The sequence below is a fragment of the Cyrtonyx montezumae genome, unplaced genomic scaffold (genome assembly GCF_038088225.1).
Source record: "Cyrtonyx montezumae isolate F1298 unplaced genomic scaffold, pur_monq_1.0 scaffold_2, whole genome shotgun sequence".
NCBI classification, from domain to species: domain Eukaryota; kingdom Metazoa; phylum Chordata; class Aves; order Galliformes; family Odontophoridae; genus Cyrtonyx; species Cyrtonyx montezumae.
Genome location: NW_027071936.1, coordinates 25,068,070 through 25,087,670, shown reverse-complemented (window position 1 = coordinate 25,087,670; position 19,601 = coordinate 25,068,070). Strand labels below are relative to the sequence as shown.

At 40.4% G+C, this 19,601-nt stretch overlaps 1 protein-coding gene across 2 annotated transcripts in view; it reads left to right on the top strand.

Moving 5' to 3' along the window:
• Positions 1-19,601, top strand: part of ARHGAP24 (Rho GTPase activating protein 24) — a 155,594-nt gene that overhangs the window by 15,083 nt on the left and 120,910 nt on the right. For both annotated transcript variants that reach the window (XM_065736664.1, XM_065736669.1), the window contains exon 2: positions 11,009-11,208. In XM_065736664.1, the coding sequence (XP_065592736.1) occupies positions 11,029-11,208 (180 nt within the window). In that variant the 5' untranslated portion in view covers positions 11,009-11,028. The remainder of the gene's footprint in view (positions 1-11,008; positions 11,209-19,601) is intronic.

Here is a 19,601-nt window from a genome sequence, read left to right as displayed (position 1 = left end):
TTTTTTTCCTTATTTCCTATCACTCTCATTCTCTTCTAGGCTGATAGAGCTGGCTGTGATGTTTTCTCCAGGCTTTGGATCACCTCCTGTGATTTTTGTGTAATGATGAACAGCTGGTAGATTCTGGATGTGTAGAGCCAGTATTACAATGATTGTTAGACTCATTCTGTTCTCCTGGCAAAAGTGTATCTCTTCAGAGAAGACTCCATCCTTGTTCTGTGATGGATTCAGGGATGAACAGACAACTATCTGGCTTTAAAATTGTTGTCTGTAGTTTGTTTTTCAGTTCTTTTTTGTACTTGTGGTTCTATCTTGCAGAATTTGTTGTCTGGAGCAAATGTCACAGGGAAAGTTGTTTCTCTTGAGTACCTTTTTCAGACTCCTCCTAAATGGTTCATAAATGCTTTAGTGTTGGAAAAACAATTTAAAACAGAGGGGCTGTACATCTTTGTTCACTTGTCCTGTGCATTATTTCTCAGTGACAAGTCTACTAAAGAAATTTTCTGATGTTGATCCACTTATTGTGTCCACTTCTGCAAAGACTTGTGCAGTTGTGACGGTGGTGGTATTGGCAACGTTACTACAGGGTGGCAAATCAAAATGCCCTCTGGGTATAGCAGACAAATCTAGACTGCCAGATAGGTTTCTTCTTAGCTCATTCAGTGTCTTCGTTGAGAAAAACACATGATTTTAGTGTGGACAGGAGGACACTATATTACACCATCCTTTATGGTGCCCAGTTCTATGTCTAAACCAGATAGCTGAAAGGTAGTCTTTTGTTCATAGACGAAAATTCCACCTGTGGTAAAACTATTGAGAAGCATACTTTGGAAACTGCCTGTGAAAACTCAGTTTAGAGTGCTGTTCTCCCTCCAGAACAAAAGGCTCAAGCTTCTCTTGCAGAGGGCCATCTGCTTACAGTGTGTGTGCACTGGCAGACTATAACAGGAAGACTTTGCTAACATTCAACATATTTGGTGTATATATAGGAATTATGTCATTGTGAGAAGAGCTCAGTATGACTACATAGTAACTGATCCTAGTCCTGCTTATCATAGTCTGGTCAGTACTCCTAGTGAAGTGCTTGGTTTTGTGGACATCTTGTGGTAACCACTCATCTTTTAGCCCATTCACAGAACTTCTGTGGTGCTTGCACTGGAAATGGGTGCTGCTTTGAGAATGTTTCAGGTGTTTCCTGCAAACCCCATCCTGTGGTGTTGATAGGTGGTTTTGAAACATTCAGAAAATAGCAGAGAAAAGATATAGCATGCAGAATTTGCTTTCTACTTTGGAAACTCCCGAGTGTTGAAGCTGCATTCTGCAGCAATAACAGGAATTTATCTTAGCTGTGTGTGTGTGTAGAATTCATGCTTCTGTGCTGTGTTTATTCAAATAATTAAATGAGTGAAGATTATAAACTAGTGGCAGAAGTAGAGTGCAAGAGCTTGTGCATTCAGTTGCTCTTGGTTAAATATCTTGTAGGCTTTGGTGTGTCTTGAGTGCTGGGAAATTGATGGATATGGCCCTTTGGTCTTGGGATTCCTGGGGCTGCCAGCACTTAGGTGTACATTCTTTCCCCTTTTGTCTAATTTCCTCCCTTTGAAGTGGAGATCAGGCTTCCATTGAAAGCAGAAGTTGTCCAGATACATGATGGAAAGACATCTGACTTTGAGGGCACTTGAAAGGCTTCTATTACTTTCAATGTTTCAGTCTCATAATATCATCCAAAATCACAGTACAGACCTAAAGCACGGTAGTAGCCTCCTAGATCCCCTTTGTGCTGTAGAAAGCTTAATGCTGTATGTACAGGATCTCTCAAGGCCTAGCCGAGATTTCAGCTGCATTGTCTTCCATATGTTTGGAAAAGTTCTCCATCATCTGTGTCTAATTTAGCAGAGAGCTGGAATGCCGGAAATCTTGATGAAATATAGCTGCGAGTTCACTGTGAATGGAAGCACTGCATTGGAGTTTTTCCTCTGTCTGTGCAGCAGAGGATTTCCACGGTGTAGCTTCTTTTATCTATTTATGGGTTATGTCCACATCTCTTCAGTGTGGGCTGACATCAGAGCTGTGGTTCTGCTCAGCCTGTGTAGTGCAGGGAGAGCCTGCTACTGCTGGGCTTTCACATGCAGGTCATCCTGCATGATGACCTGAAGTTTATGATCCCTTACATCTAGTGAAAAGGCACTTGATATAGTATGTTATCTTTATATTCTGTGTTTTGACTCTTAGGCTGACCTTGACTGAATAGGTAAGCAACCTAGATGATATGGCTGTGATAGAATCCTAGTCACAAATAGCAACCTAGTTAATTTCATTGCTGTTTTGCTGAAGCATGTGGCAAATTTCACAAATTTCAAAATACTAAGAAGCAAACTTCTCCAACACGAACTTTTAAGATTTCAGAATAGTTGGTGCTGCCAAGCATTGCTGTGATTTCATGTGCATTTCTTCCAACTTTGCCTTTCCTTTACCAGCTTCTTGCCAGCTTGTAGTTGAACACAGTCATAAAAATAAATCTGACATCCATCAGCTATGCTTTACTGTTTTACAGCCTGCTGAATCTGAAAATTTTATGTCTAAAGCTGTTCTCGAAACTTCAGAAACTTTCTAGGTACTTGAATGTTTTGTCAAGAAATGCAGAGTCTAACATTTGTTGCTGTTTCTTCTTAGTATTGAAATGGCATCAGTAATCATGTCTCCAAAGAGGCAGAGACCATAGAAATAATGAAAATAGAAATGCAGAGAAAAAGTAAAGGACACCTGTTCTGCAAACTCCAAAATACAAATGCCTTTTTCTGGAGAATGCAACTGTTGATGCAACGTTTTCCACTATTTTCACCAGTTGGTCTAGTTTCTTAAAAAGTCAGTTATGTTTTTGCGTTCATAGAAGTTGAAGTACAGTCTTGAACTAATGTGTCTTACTGGGAGATGTACTGAAAATCTTACTTAAACTTCAATCTGCTCTGATCAAACTTGGTTCTTAAATTTACATAGGGGATGAATCAAGCTGGTGTAAGCAAGACAATTTTTGTAAGCAGAGTAGTCTCCTACAGTCTTGCTACCAGGATAATTTACCTTCTAACTTGGGGGGACAGCTGTATGAAAAAATTATGATGTATTCAGAGTTGAAAATGGTAGCTAACGATCTGTTATCAGTAAGACTGGATTGCTTTGTAATATGTAGTATTTTTTTTCACTAGAGCAATTTTTTAATGAAGTGTAAGAAGATGCATTCCAGGTATTTGATACTTAAAGCAATTGCTAGCCTGGAGAGTTTAAGACCCCCCTGAAATGACTTCAGACCTGCTTTGTGTGCCCACATGTCCACAATTGGTGTACCTTCCTTCCTTCTCTGGTGTTCTCACTGAAATCATGAGCCTACCATGGTCCAGTGGCCACAGAATGCTGCTCAGGTTGCAGATGCAGAGAAAAGCCACGGATGAGGTTACTTGAGTTAAAGGACTTTAGCATTTGTTTTCTACTCTAAAGGTTGGTAAAGCTTCACTATTTTAAACCATAAGTTACGTACAATTTTTCCCATGAAAGTCACACCTGGAACTTTTACCCTAACTCTGCTGAGCTACATTTGTTTATGGAATAATCTGTGGTACTGATGACTGCATGTAGCAGCCACCTCACAGAACTCATACTTTCCGGAATGCATTGTTTTACAAAAATAAATTCTGTGTTTAGGCGAGTAAGGGAGCTGCTTGAATTCACAGGGTACTGATTTAAACTTCTGGTATTCTGCACTGATAAACACATTACTTTTGAAGGGCAGGATGGCATTGGCAAGGTTAGAGATAGCTTAAGGTGTTAAAAGTGATATTTTTCAAAAAATAAATATTTATGCAGTAATTTTCTCATTTGTGATAGATGAGAGAGGGAAAACCTCAGGAATTTGACTTAGTCCTGTTTTCAGTGATCATCGTTGAAGAAAGATGGGAAAGATGAGACAGTGACTACACACGCACTGCTGAGAGCTGCCGAAAATCCTGGAGTACTGTGGCTCTGCAGTGAGAGCAGGGATGTTAGGTTGCTGGTTTCTTTAACTACAGCAGTGCAAAATAGCAAGGCCCTCTGGGAGTGCTTGGTAACTTCCTTCCCTTTGGGCACGCTGCTACTCTGCTCTGCAGATCAAGGCATACAAGTACAGGCTCTTCCTGCTGTGAAGGGAGTTGGTAGAAGGTAGATCATGCTGGTTTATGCCGAATGTTATTTTATGCTGTTAATGAGCTGTCATTCTCGGTAGGAGGGAGCTTATATCCCCCAGACACCTTACTTCTCTTAAAACAGGTGCTGAACAAATTTAAACTATATGAACACGAATGTCTTCAGTCCATTTCGGCAGGTTCAGGACCTACCATGTTTGCGTTGCTGTTCTTTTGTGGCTGTTTGGGTGTTAAGCTCTTCTTTTGCAGCCTATTTGCATGGTTTTTGCTCTGTTACATGTTGAAGAGAACCTGTTGATTGCTGAAAATGCTCTTGACTTGAGTTCTGTTTTTTCCTCAGTCTGCATTGCAGACAAACATGAGGAGGAATGATGCCCACAATGTGTAGTTGAGTTGTTAAAGGGAGTTCACCTTCCAGTTGAGGGTCATAGTAATAGAGCCTGAAGGTTGTGGGTACGGTATAGCAGAGAGCACCACTTTTGGCTTTAATAATAGTTCCTTAGGTACAAGCTAGAAGAGCAGATGTTGCTTTCTCTATGCGGATGGACCCTGTAAAGAAGAAGGTCTGCTTGAATTCATACAGATCCTACGTGTGAATGATTTTGGGAGTCAAGAGTGCGTGTCCTTAGGCTGGCTTAGGAATCACAAAATCAGTCAGGTTGTAAGAGGACTCTAAGGTCATTGTCCAGATGTTAATGAAGATGGGGTTACTGTGAGCAGGGAGCTTTACTGGAAAGGGCACTGCTGCAATAGCTTAACTAACAGAGGTACTGCATCATTTTTCTCTTTTACAGAAACATTTAGGATGGGGTGGGAGTCAGTACTGCTTTCTGCAATATATGAGGTATTTTGGACTCTTTTTCTACTGCAAATTTGGTTTTAAAGAAGTGCAATGTTAACTCTGTAAGTATGAATTAATGCTTTCCTGGGCTGAAGATGGAAATACCAACTAAAAAGTAATGGTGCTTGTTTTGCATTGGCTCACACCATGGAAAGACATACATATGCCTTTAAAAATGTTGACTGTATTATCTCCAGTTCTGTAGTGTGGAAATTCATCTGTATGGTTAATGTTTTCAAGTGACAGAGGCAATTACCATTTACATAAAACATTTCTGAAAAACGTTAGAGCAGTTCCTGCTCAAAAGTAAACCTATTTTAAGTTTAGGTCCTGCTGGGGCTGGCATGCAGGAATAACAAACATTGGCTCTGCTGCTGAGGTGAGTAGGAACGGGAGGGGCTGTACTCCACAGTGCACCAAGCCTGAGCCTTTGGTTCTGACTTCCCTCATCTTGTTGTCCGAAGACTATGCTACAAAAGAGGGCAGGTGCTTGCTACCTGCATACAGTCTGTGGTGGCTTCTCTGCTGTCAGCATGCTTACTTCCAGGCACACTGCACATGATGTACCTGCACATGTGTGCCCTTAGAGCTGCCCCTGGGATTCTGTCAATGTGCTGCTGGTGCAGGCCCTAAGGGGACCTGGTGATTACAGGGGGATTTTTTATCTACTCTGTTTCTTCATGGATTGTTATTCACCTTTTGCATGAAGTATGCTCCACATTTACTTATTCTCCTGCTTTTTTGTTAAGTAGCAAGTGTGTTAAAAGCATTGAGGAAGCAGTTAATTGTAGCAGGTCTGGGAGGAGGCTGCTTGTGCTATTAACAAAATAAACCATGCATTCTTTTCTCCTGCTTGCATAGAGAATGTAACTTGCCACATCTTAATTCTCTTGGTCATTTTATAAGAAACACAGGAAGATTGAACTGCTCTGAGAACTGAAGGACAGCATGGAAAGTTGTGTTGGATTTCCTACCAGAGCATGCAGCTGAGTTGCTGTCTGAGAGCTTGCTGACTTCTGTACCCAGATGCTTCTGGCCATCAGTCTTTGAGAATAAAGAGTAGTGCCAGAAATTTTTTTATACTTTGAAGGATTATGTACTGAAATCATGCTTGGACCAATCTCTTAATCAATTCCTTTTTGTAAGTCGATGTTGTAAATGCTGAAGTATTTGCCAGTGGCATGTGTGTGAATTATGTTGTTTTTAAGCTGTCCTTGTAATCACTCTCTCCATGTGAAGTATGAAGCTGTAAACAGGATTTGGGGTTTCTCAGTGTCATATGCTTGGAGGCAGTGTAGCTCATTAGTTGGGAGTGACATCTGGGAGCTGGAAGATCTTTTTGCTCTTCCAGATGCTGCCTTTGACTTGCTCTCTGACCTTTTTTTGCTGCTCAACATTTCAGCCTGAGACTTGCCAACTGTTCTGCATTTCTCTGCCTGTCTTGCATCACTTGACCCTTCAGCTACTAGAGGCTCTTTATCTAGTGTTGTTTTGTCTGCTTTTCCAGACTGTTACAGCTGATTCCTTGCTGTATTCTCACGTCTTTTGTAGATGGAGCTCATCTTAACTCAGAAATAGTCAGCTGGATTAGGAGGTGTGGTGGAAAGAATAGTCACTCATGGTTGTCAGAGGAATGTAATAGACAAAGGACTTTTAGCTGTGCAACTTCATTATGCCTGCTGCAACAGCAGTAGAAGGATAAATATTGTCTATCTGAAGATTATGTTTAAACAGTAGAAATTAACCCTGGAACAAGTGGCCAAAGTACTATGTTGTAGTCACTGAGCTACAACAATTGTTTTGCTGTGTGTAGCAGGAACCAACAGATTCTGGGGATGCCTGGAAAGACATAATCAAATTACCAAATTATGCTCTCTATCAATGAAACCAATATGATTTTGCTGCTCTATGTAGTAGAAACACACTTTGGTGAGTAGAGAGATTATACATGTAGGAGTGATTCAGAGCTCCCTTCAGTGCTGGCTGCAGAAAGGACATAAAATGAGTGGCAAGAGGTTCTGATTCATCAGACCCTCATTTACCATAATTTTCTATCAAAGGCTACACTTGATATCTAGGTACTACCTTTGCATTGCTATTTCAGCAGCAACTGTAGATCATCTGGAGCAGTCAAGCTTCCTATCCACCAGCTTGCACTGAGTGCTGTCCTGAGTGTATCATGGCACATGCTGCTTGAGATTCTGATTCATGATTCCTGTAAGGTGGCTTTGTTTGATATAGCTCAGTGACTAGATTCACATAGGAGTGGATGCTGCTGGTACCCTGGATGGTAATAAAGAGAAGCTTTCTGGTATCCAGTCCTCATTTGTGTGTCAAATACTGCATGTCTAAGCCAATGCTTTCTATAACCACAGAAATGTGTACACCAAAATTTGTTTTCCGGCATTATTCCTCTAAGAATCCAAGAGAATTTGGAAACTGGTATTGATCATTATTTGGTAAGATTTGAATACGTTCAGATCTTATTTTAAAATCCTCTAGTGCCATTTTATTTGTGCTTTTTTTTGTGTGCTTGAATTTGTGTAAGTAAACTGCATACTTATAAAAGTTTGCTGTACACTGAATTTAACCCAGGTACTGAAGTGTAATATTTGATTATGAGCTTGATGTCTTTGCAATTGTATTGGCTCTTGGGTTTTGGAACTGATCCCTGAATGCAGTGAGAAATAATGCCTTTCCATTGGCTTCGCAGGGCTGTGAATCAGGCCTTCTTAATCTGACTGATACAGCTTTAATGATTTTTTTCATGCCTAGTAATTAATTATGTAGGCCTTGGAAGTGAATTATTTCAAGCAAAATATCTTAAGCCTGTCCCTGATAGGACAAGCAGAAGAATGGGGAATTCAGAGCGGCCAGATGTGTCTGTGATTAGGGCTGCTACTGCCAGTAGCACAAAAGGCTTCTCAGATGTCTCAGGAAGCCTACTGGATAAAAGTATGTGTATTCCAAAGGCATTTGGTGGAGAGCCACTGGCAAGTGCATGGCCGCAGCTTTTGAATTAAGAACAAGGCAGGAATGCTTCAAAATCTGTCCTTACTGTAACACAACTTGAGAGACTCTCCTTGCAATGTGAAAATGGTTGCTAAGCACTAGTCGAATGTCAGCTCTTCTCTGTATTTCTTTAACTTTTTTGATGTGTTTTTTTTTCCTTTGGTGTACGCAACTGATGAGTGCTGCCTGGCTTGAAGTGCCCTGGTAGAGAGAAGTAGGACAGTTTTTGCCTCCTGCAGCAGCTGCTCACTAATATGTCCCATGCTGCAACAGAGATTCAGGTGTCTTCAGATCTAGTGCAGGATAACTGCTGACAATGACTTCACTAAACAGTATTAAAAAGTCTTTATTCAGCCAGACTAAATGAAGAAGAATCAAAAGGAAATTCTTTGCTTGGAGGCAGCACTCTGTACCTGAAAGAAGCTAAGAACCTTAAGCTTAGGCCGTCAGTTTGTATAGCTCATGGGAAATAAGCAGAAAGGAACCCAAAATTAGACATTGCTTGGAAAATGAGCTATATTTCATTTAAATTAAAGTCTAATTGTGTATAGCACCCATGTGTCATAAAGATTTGCAATTCTGGCATACAAATGTATGTTATTTAGATGACAGATAGTATTCATCAAAAGAACAAGTTTGCTGTTGATGGAAAATGAGCCTTTTGCAGAGTATCTCTCAGTACCCTTGGCATGGGGAAGTAACTTTTGTGCAGACTTCTGGTGTTTGCCAGCAGGAGAGAAAGGGGAGCTGAGCTGTGTTAGGCCAGAGGAAGTGGTTGGGACCAGTGCTCTGGGGCTTCTTACCTTGATTTGATTCAGGCAAGACTGACCCTGGTTTGTCAAGAATATGGTATGGTGTGTGAGGGATGGCAAGGATGGAGATGGGTTACTGGAAGCAGAAGCTGGTGCAGCTTTGCTTGCTGGAAATGTGTTCTCTAAGCCATGAGAAATTTCAGAGAGAATAAAATCATACAGCAAACCATCAGGGTTTCCTGCCAAACATATCTTGTTTCAGTCCTGTGACTATTCAGTATAACTGGATTTGTTGTGCTTTAATGACTTTTTCCAATGCTTTCCTGGCAAAGGGCTGAGACTTGATGGGAGTTGCCCTTGTTTCAAGTATCAGGTGATCAGTAGCTGAAGAGAAATGCTTCCCTGCTCTGTGAGCATGGCATCAGCACAACCTTTCTGCTTCAGCAGGGTTAGTGTCAGTGCTGTTATTAATCTTTGAGCCAGAGCAGTGAGGAAGGGCTGAGGCTGGAACGTTCCTTGTACTTTTCTTTGTTTTCCCAGTGTCCAGGCAAGCCTGGGAGAGTTGTTCACAGCCAGCCACAAGTGAATGGACTGCATAGGATTTCCTTGACTCTGCTTATTACCTAAGCTGTATGCAGGCCAAGTCAGTAGAGTTTACTCTGGCAGAAAGTACGAGTTGCATTTTCTGCTCAGAAGATGAGTACTGAGGAATATGCTCATTCAGTGTTTGAAAGCATGTGGCTTTCTGCCACATCTCGAGTGCGAGAGGGCTTGGAGTATGTTGGTATAATTCTGCACTTTGTCATTTGTTATTTGCATACTGTTTGCACCTTGTTGTTATCTGCATTGGTGCCAGCACCCTGATATTACTGCCGTTTATTTTTATGATCTTAGTGTTGAAGCAGCTGTAAAAACAACTAGTGAAAATGAGCAAGCTGCTGGAATTCCAGATTCAGTCTGTCTGGTAGCAGGCAGACTCTGAAAGGAAAGAAGAGATGGAAAATAAATAAACTGAGTCACATGTCTAAACATAATTATAACATAAATTGTACTGGGTGGCTGGAACTAGCTGCTGAGGGGAATCAGATCACTGATAAAAGAAATAATGTGATCACTTGTACAGAAAGTGTTAAATAGAATATCACCTTAAATTAAAGGAAATCTTACTCCCACATGTGAGAACTTAGTGCTTGTAGAAAGTCATCTCTCCTGCATCTCATTTGCTTTAGTAGTACAGAAAGTCTGATATATTTAATCAGCAAGGAGATACAGATCGATTAACACTTAGCCTGTCTAGCTAAAATACAAATAGTTAGCTTGTGTACTGATGTCAGCACCAGTGCAATCTCTTTGTAAAATGAAACAGAAAATAGCCTTTCACCCAAGTTGTAAGTTGGTTGTGACTTTGGTGGTCAGATTCCCATTCATGGTCCAAGGGGACCTGATTTCCTAAACACCGCACTAAGTAATTACTGTGCCTGAATTTTTCCTTTGGTCCTGTTTGGCTGCTGGCCAGAGTGGCAGCAATGGGTCAGACTAGCTGAAGCTGGGCTTGGACTTTCTGCAGGGATGTAGAAAGGAGCAGTGTATAGCCCAATATGATTATTTTGGTAGTGCTAGGATAATGATTGGACTTGATCATCTTAGAGATCTCTTCTAACCTAAGTGATTCTGTGATTTTAATCTATGGCAAATTCCAGTTAGGGATTGATTATATGATGTGATATCTGATTATCTACTGTCCCTCATACCAGAAGATTAACTTTATTACCTTAATTTTTTAAAAAAGCTGGATTAGCTGGTGGAGTGCAGCCTGTCAAATAATGTTGAATGGGGAATGGGTAGTGGGAAGCATTCTGTCTTCCTTAGCGTGAAGATGTACTGTCAATTCATTGCTTCTTACTGCCTGTAATCTGGTAGCACTAACCTAGAGAGAAATGCTGATGTTGTCTTTAGTGCCAGTGGTGATATCTTACACTGTAGAAAAAATACTTCTGCCTCATTCCTGATTTTTAACAACTAATTTCATCATTATTACAGTCTCTTGTAGGTGAGTAGTATTCACTCAGCTGATGGTGCCAGTATGAGAATAAGCAGGCAGGGAGTAAACTATTTTCTAGCATACTTCGGTAGTCAGAATTTGGTTTTTCTTTAATTCTATTGAAAATAACAGGTTATTGCTTGACTTGTGATCTGACTTTTTTTTTGCCTTTTCCTCTTCTGGGCAGGAGAGTTGCTCAGACTCAGTATGGACGAACACAATGGCTCTGCAGAAATGCCCCCAGCGAGTCAAGGGCGGCACGGCACCATCAAGTGTGGATGGCTGCGAAAGCAAGGAGGCTTTGTCAAGACCTGGCACACGCGTTGGTTTGTTCTCAAGGGGGACCAGCTTTATTATTTCAAAGATGAAGATGAAATCAAGCCACTGGTAAGTCACTGTCCTAGCTTAATATAAGCAGAATTGCTTCACATTTTAAGAATCCTCTCCATCTCTCTGTAGAACTTGAGATTTTGTTTACTGTGAAGGCAGACCCAAGATAGGCCTTGGCAGTTATATAGTTCCTCATACGATCTCTAAAGTATCCTTTTCCAGGTCAGGTTCTCTCATCACCTTGTTTTTAAGGGAGAGCAGTCCAAATGAATTTCAAGTGGCAAAAATCAGTCTGATTTACTTAGCTGAGGCAGATGGATAAACTATCTTTTTAAAGGTGCTGGTTACTTTTTTTTTTGCTATGTAAAATGTTTTAGTATTTCTACTTTGCCTTTACAGATAGGAAATCCCCTAAGATTGTAGCCTGAATACTTAGCCATCTGTAGTGTGGGTTAGACTTATGTTTGCTGCCTGGTTCTGTTGTAGTAATTTACTGTTCCTTAATGTTCATCTACTTTCTTACTTATTTAGCCTTTCTGACAGGTGTGCTTTAGGGCTGTGTAGCTCTAGAGTGCCATGAGAACAGAGTAAATAACTTTTGCCTCTTAGCCCAGGGTAAGTCTGAGCCTCACTGATAATAAGTTGAGAAATCTTGTGCTAGCACCTTCAGGAGTGTGGTTGTTATAGGTGTTGATCATCCCCATGTGTGTCTTCAGAAAATCTCTGAATTCGCTGTGCGGATATTCTAATATGTAATTGCACATCTTTGTTTTTTGATGCTTTTTGTGGATTTTAACAGTGACTTGAAAGATGTAGAAACTATTAATCCATTTTCCTGCATGGCATAGACCATAGCAATTTGTCAAGCTTATGGCATGCATTATACTGCGTGTGTTAAGGAAATATTCAGCCTTGAAGTAATTGTTCCCAAAGAAAGTTCTTGTTTATGCTGCTTTCAAAGCAGAATTTTCACATGATAGCCTTGGTAGTAGTACCTGTTAAAACACTGCCAGTCAGTACAGGTTAATTAATTTGTGACTTATTAACACGTGTATGTATCAGTGTTTTATGAAATAACCAATTTCTGGGAAGTTCAATATATCTCTTATGATTTTGATAATCAAGAGTTGGAAAAGCAGCTATCAAAACAAGTGTTTATGAGCTGGAGCCTGGATTTCTGGATGTACAGCTCTTCTTCCTAGCACTTGGCATCTTACAGTATGTTTGCAGGTAAGGATGTCGTTGGGAGGTGACAAAAAGCTATTGCATGGAGCATTGTATAGGACTATGGAGCACTATCTTTATCTTTTTGCCAAGGTGCTATCACCTTTACTACATCCCTTTTGCAAGATAGAGGTTGATATTCTCACCTTCTGATTTTAACTTTAGTAGCTGTTGATATCAATAGGTAAGAGTTTGCTTGAGTTAATCACTGAAGTATGTAGTAGTTCATGGAGAGACTAAAAAATAATAATAATAATAAAAAATTTGTTTCTGGTTGGCTTAAAAAATGAATGAACCAACCCAAATCATGCTTAGTCAATATCTCAAAGTGTACGAGTACTGGTTGTTGAAATATATCCCAAGTTTAACACCATGTATCAAAGTGATGTTTTCCCTCTAAGTACGTAGAAGAATCTGATGTGTTAAATTCAACAAGAAAATTACTGTGACTTTCTGGAACGTTGTTGTACTTTCAGTGGAGAGCTGAAGTCAAGTGATAGAATAAATTTCCAGTGTATGAAGGTGACTGGGGTAGAGAGCACCATTATGTCATTATTATACTAGCAGCATACTATTGGATTTGTGTTCAGGACTAATAATAGTTTATTCATTACTAGATATGATTAATTTAGACAGTAATGTAATGGAAAATGGAAGAGTTCATGAGGTGTGTGATTTTGTTTTTCCCCCTCAAACTGAGTTGTTAGTATTTTTCTTACTGGTTGGCTGTGCTAGGAAACAGACAGTATTCCTCAAGATGAGGAACATATCTCTGTGTGCATTTATAGAAGAACCTGAGCAGGAGTGGACAGGATGAGCTAATGAGTTTATCTTCCTAGCCCTAATGTGAATTTGGGAAATACAGGTAACAGTTTATGGTGTGAATTCAGTAGATCCTTGAAGAAAGAGTCTGCTGTGTTTGGGGCTTGGGTTTTGTCAAGTCTGTACTAAAAAAATTACGCAGTGGCATTTGTATGTTTGAAGTTGGAGTTGTGAATAGAAGTGAATCTGAGAAAAACGGGATGTCAGATTTTAAACTGAGTGACTGTATGGAAGGAGTCAACAAAAGGTATGACATCTAATCGTCTAAACAGTAAATACTCCTGACTTTCTGAAATATGCTGTTAGTACTACAAGCAGCTACAACATTTACTAAAGTGTGTGTACATTGACTGGAACTTTGGTACTGGCCTGTTAAATTCAAGTCCTCAACTATCATTGTGCGCGTGAGGTGAGCTCTCTGCCAACTTATATCAACTGCTTACTGGCACATAGCACTTGTGCATGAGAGCAAAGGAAAAACAATACACAGCTATCGCAGTCAAAATCAGTGACTTTTCATTGATTCCCTATTATCATCAAACACAATCTTGCCCTTGTAATATCTTACTGATAAAGAAGAACATCTGTCTTTTGCTCTGTTATCTGTGAAATATCTCAGGGGATCTGACAAACTTGGCATATCTGTTTATTGGATATGCAGATGTGGATAGTAGTAGATGTCTCCTGGAACTAAAACAAAGGAGTGAGCAAGTCCATAACAAATGAAGACATCTGATTTCTAATCATTCCATATAGTTTTTGCCTCTTAGAGATTATACAGAATTTTACCTTGTTGTTTTTACCTGTTGCCTCTGGTAGTCACTTTATTCCTGACAGCTTGATGTGTTTTAGAAAGCCAATATTAAGCTAGATCTAAAGATCAGCTATCTAGCTTGGCATGTGGATGAAATCAGCATTTAGTATTCCTCATAGTACAGCTGTTGTTTATGTGCAGCTGATGAAAATGAGTTTCTTGCTTTCTCTTCTGCTCATGGTTAACTTCTGTGGTTAGAGAGAAGCATGAGGGAGCTTCCAGGTATAACTTTATTGTAGCTCTCAATCTTACTTAAGGAAATGTTTCTGGAAGCAAACCTGTATGGATAGAGCATCACTTAAATGTGACTGTGAATGAATAAAAATAGGCAAGTTTGCCCAGAGTAGTCAATGTTTGTGGCTTAGGCACCTGTTTATTTGCCAGCCTACAGCAGTGGCCTGTGTTTGTAGACTTGAATTTGAGGTGTGTGAAGATATCTTAAAGATCTACAACTGACATCCTGAAAAACCTTGGTGTATGCCTGAAAATAGTTGTTAATTTTATTCAGCCTGTATACCACCCTGAGATTCCTGGCTTTTAGTGTTTGTCTTCTAGATAAAAAGAAGTGGAGTCACTGTCCCTAGAGGTGTCCAAGAGCTGTGGAGTTGCAGCACTGAGGGGTGTGGTGGGGATGGGTTAGTGGTTGGACTTCGTGATCCTAGTGGTCTTTTCCAGCCTTAATGATTCTGTGAGTTAGTCTTTGAAATGAAATAACTGTCTGCTGGAATCTTAAGTACAAGTAACCACTATCTGTAAGGGAAAAATTCTTTCTGATGTACAGACAGAATACTTTAAAGCACTGCTTTCCAGCAAAGTATGTGCTTTTCATCTAATCCAATTTGTGTAGAGGAAAAAAAATTAAATTGGAAGCATGTTCTACTTAATTACATTAATAGGAAGCAGCCAACAAGTTTCAGTTGCGATTTTTAAAAATTAAAGCTCCTTGTGAATGTATTAAATAGAAATTAATACTATATGGACAGATGCATTCAAGATTTCTGTAATTAAGAGAAACCTGTGAATACTGGATATGATGAAAAGATTGAACATCATGCTTTTTTATAATTTATAAAGAAACAGGTAACATTTATAGGCATGCAGAGGAATTTAATTGTATGTGCGTATTAGAATTGCATCTCAAGAAATGACCATCTGTGCTTGTAATCTAGAGGATTTTCAATAAGGAAAAAGTTTTATTTACCATGATCCTTGCCAATGGAAATATGTGGGAAACATCTTTTGTGTAAATATGAAGAGCAGCACAGTGGGCCAGAACAGTTCTCCATAGATACTGCTTGGAGCATAGCTGTAACTCCCCTGATTGTGACTGGGGAGGATGATGTGGAGCAATACCTCTGTGTGCTTGGTTGGCCTTGTGTGCCTTGCTAAAAGACCTCTTGCCATCTCTTAAGGAGAAATTAATCGTACGAATGGAGTGATGTGCAAGGAGATCCAGTTGAATCCTACATGAGACTTTTAAAAAAGACAGGTGACCTGGAGTTCTGAGAGAATATAGTCAGCTGCTAGCAGCTGCATGTAACATAGTTTGAAGCAGTCCTGACGGAAGGCTGCCAGCTTACCTTCTTGAGTTTTGCCTAAAATAGGAAGGAATAGACAAGGACTCCATTTCCAAATGTCTGAATGGGTCTTGTTGCAACTGGCTCTGCCCCTACTCCATTGTGTTCTGCCCATTGACAACTTGCTTCTGGATACATCTCTGCTGAGGGTTGCAGCAGAGCAGCTGCTATTGCTGAGCTCCTTGCAGCCACCACCTGGTTGTTCCTGCTATCCCATTGCTATTCTGTTGTCCAGAGTGTGAACTCTTCTGTATTTCCTTTCCCTTCACTGCTTTCAACTTTGAAGAAAGGTGCCTGCTCATTTTAGATTTGCATGCATCATACAAACTTGAAACAGATTTTGGGTTAGCCATGTGTTCCTGATGCATTCACATTTCCTTTGAAGCACGTAGTTGACGGAAGAGAAGCTTCTCTGTAACACATCCTTCTATTTAGGGCAAGTGCATTTTTTTTCCTTTCTTATCATTGGACTCCATTCAGTGGTCATAAGGTCTCTCAAGTTTTAAATCAAAAAATTAACTTAATACTATGACTGAATGAGTGCCAGATCAGTTAAGAGTTGCATCCTTGCATGTGATCTGAGCGGTAGAATCTCCTGTATTCCTGTGCTTGTTTTCTGCTTGGGAAAACCAGGTCTGACCTGGTATGGCAGCTGTTAAAACTATCCAAACAGCAGTCTCTTTCACACCACATTGGCTGTTTAATGTTGAAAGTGCAGTGAGAGCTCAAAAACTGCTTGGGATCTTTTTCTTTTTTATATGTTTTCTGGGAATGGCTTCACAAGTTTATGGATATAGCAGGCTCTTGCAAATTTGGCAGTGAAACTTTTGGAATGCAAAGGTGGCTATTGATGGATAAGTCTTAGCAGAGAGTAGAGAGTTCTGCCATGTCTAATACTTGTCTCTTGAAGTTTATAGGTCTTTTATTGCTGCAGGTTTCAGCAATTTACTTGGACATGTGCTTTTCGCTGTGATGACTTGAATCGGTGCAATTAAAGGTGTAATGTATTCTTGTCAGTAGATACTCATGGGAATTTTGTACAAAAGAATTTACTGTGGTAAGATCCTGTATTTTGAAACCAGGGCATTTCTGATGCCATTACTGTTATTTGGGGAAGGTTTCTCACATCTGCAGGATTGAATTTCTGTGCTTGGCCTGAGACAAATATTCACAAACCCGTTCACTGAGGTGTTCAGCTTGGAGGTGATCAGATTCCAGCTTTAATCCAGTCTTCTGCTTATTTCAGACAAAAAATGTGAAGCCGAATTTTCAATAGCTGTTCTTTGTTCTATTTTATTACTTTGAAAAACTCTTGAGGCCTTAGGTTTGACCCAGTAGGAGTCTTAAAAACTTTAACAGGGAGGAAAATGGTGTCTCATCCAGCAGTAAGCCCCATGTTAATTAGAGATATATCACTAATAAGTGCTGCACAGAGGTACATATTTTGTGCCAAATTCAGGCAGCTCTTGCTTAGTGCTTAGCCCTGGATGGTGCTGATAGAAATTCACTTCTTACTTGAAGATCTCATAGGATTGAGTGCAACTCAGAGTATTCAGTCCCGTACTTTGTACAGAGCTGTTGTTTACTGTTACCTAAAAGTTGGTGAGTGCTTCATCAGCCTTCTCTGTGCTTTTATTTTTGAACACATTTTAGGCATTCTGATAGAACTCTGAAAGCCAGGAGAACAATGGAGAGGAGCCTGACTGCTTATGTGCTGAGCATTGTGGCTCCAGTTCCTTTTCCACAGCATTTTGGGGAACCAAATACATGTTTCTAAACTTCCAAAATTTTACTCAGTCCAAGCTGGGAAATTCGTTTTCAGTAAATACTTTTGGAATAGAACAGAACTTAATGCTCTCATAGCAATGATGGAGGGTGCTAGCACCATTGACCTATGTATGCATTCAGAGCTAAAGCTCTCAAGTATACTACCACGTGTTGTACAAACTGTTCAGTTAAACTCAGCCAGCAACTGCTGCTAGATTGGAAAAGAGAGGCATTAAACAATATGTAAACTAGCCAACTGCCTAATTTAATTTCTTGGTGGCCAATCAATCTGCTTATCCCAAATGTTCACTGCCCTGCTTCTCGCACCAGGGTATAAAATCCCATGAGCTCTGAAGCAAAATTTAACCTTTGTGTTCTTCAGTACTTTTCATGGGCAAGCTGGGACAAAGCTGCTTTTGTCCTAGGATACTAGGATCAGGTTTGGGGGAGCTGACGTGTCTGTATCTGCCTCTCTAATCTTGCATGCACCATCTTGGCCTCTACTTTTTTTTCTCAGCTCCTGCCAAGTGGCAGGGTCTGCAGCAAGAGAAGGGAGTTTTTCTTTCCACATCACTCTGTTGCCTGCTTCTGGTGGATGCTAAGGAGTATGTATTTAACAGGTTAATGGGGTTGTGTGGAGAGGAGTAAGGGGGGCTCATGGCTTCAGCTGGTTAAAAGTACACCTGAGCTTATGCTGTGGTCATTGTTGCTGATTATCTTCTTACCACCAACTTCTCTTCTCAAAGATGGCTGGTCTAAACTGTTAATCATGCCAGTGGTTATTGCAAGCTCCCATACAGTACATGCCTTCTGTCATTCATTAGGACACCAGTGATATGGTCTAGAGGTTTCATCTGCTAGGAGGAGTGGAGCAGAAGAAGCTATGATCTTGACTAAGGAGAACACTTAAGATAATGACTCAATGTGTTTTGAAATCTGCCTCATCAGATTCAGGGACATTTGATTACCTCCAAACCTGGAGCTGGTATAGTTAGATTCTAACTCAGCGAGCTCAATATGTGTAAAAGTTTTATTTGTACTGTGTTATCTTGTGCATACCATATTTCAAGGAATTCTGGGTTCTTGCTCATTTTCTCACAGCTGTTGCTGTAGTAACCAAGGACTGAGTCTAGAAAATTTTTTTAGCAGCATTCATTCACATCCTCTGATCTCAAACTTGTGCAGCTGGAATTTGTAAATGCACTTCTTGCATGTATGTGATGAAAAGTGAACTGGATCCTGTACACACTCAAACACACTGAAATGGTGGATGAAGGTGCAATGTGTAATGTCCATGCTTTGGGGGGAAAAAAGGGTCCCAAGTGTGTTGCTCTTAGGACCTCTGGGTTGCCATGTGCTACCCTTACGAGATGAGACATGTTTAAATCCCTTCGTACAGAACAAATTCCTGAGAATGGCCAACCCAGGTGGTATTTGTGTTGGCAGCCTCAGAACAGGGGCTGAGGGCTGAATGCTAACAGAAGCAGCTAAAATTAACATCCAGTGCTGGAGGGACATCCTTTTTAGCAGACTTACAGCACAAAAGTTGAACTAACAAAAGCGCTCTCTGTTACTGCTTGAGCTGCAGAATAAAGCCCATTAAAATCCTTCATTGCCTCTGCAACTGCCCACAGAGGGCTCCTGCTCTAATTGCAGCGTCTCCAAGAAAAAGTAAATGCTTTTAACTTCTGAATGACTGCAAGCGATTAAGCAGTACTGTGAGGACACAGGCATGAGTTTTGGAAGCCCACCAACATGAACTGAGTATTACTGCAATATGTTTGTCATGCAGGTGATGGAAAACAGACATGAGTCTGTGATTTAAGTAACAAATTGGTGCTTCATTAGGCAGATGTATGGGCATTTACTAGAGCAGGCTGTGGATCTCAGAAGGCTCATCTGCTGTGACCACTCAGCTGTGTTGGCTTTCTTCTGTAGGTTGTGATTCAGCCCTAGGTCTTCCTACCTGCCCCTCCAGCAAGGTGCAAAGGAGGTGAATGAGCAGTGGGGAAAAAAGTGTGGAGGTATTTAGATGTACTGCAGCTGGGGAAAGATGAGGGAGACTTGCAGGTATTTTTCTCTTTCTCCTTTGCGTAGCTTGAGTGTAGAAAAGAAAAAGGTTAATATTTATGGTGAGAGGATATTGTGGAAAATTGGGCAGTGCCATTCATATTGAAGTTATTATTTGCCACTTTACTGCCAGATGTTAAGGTGCCAGACTTTTCTCCCTGGGCTTCCAAAAGATG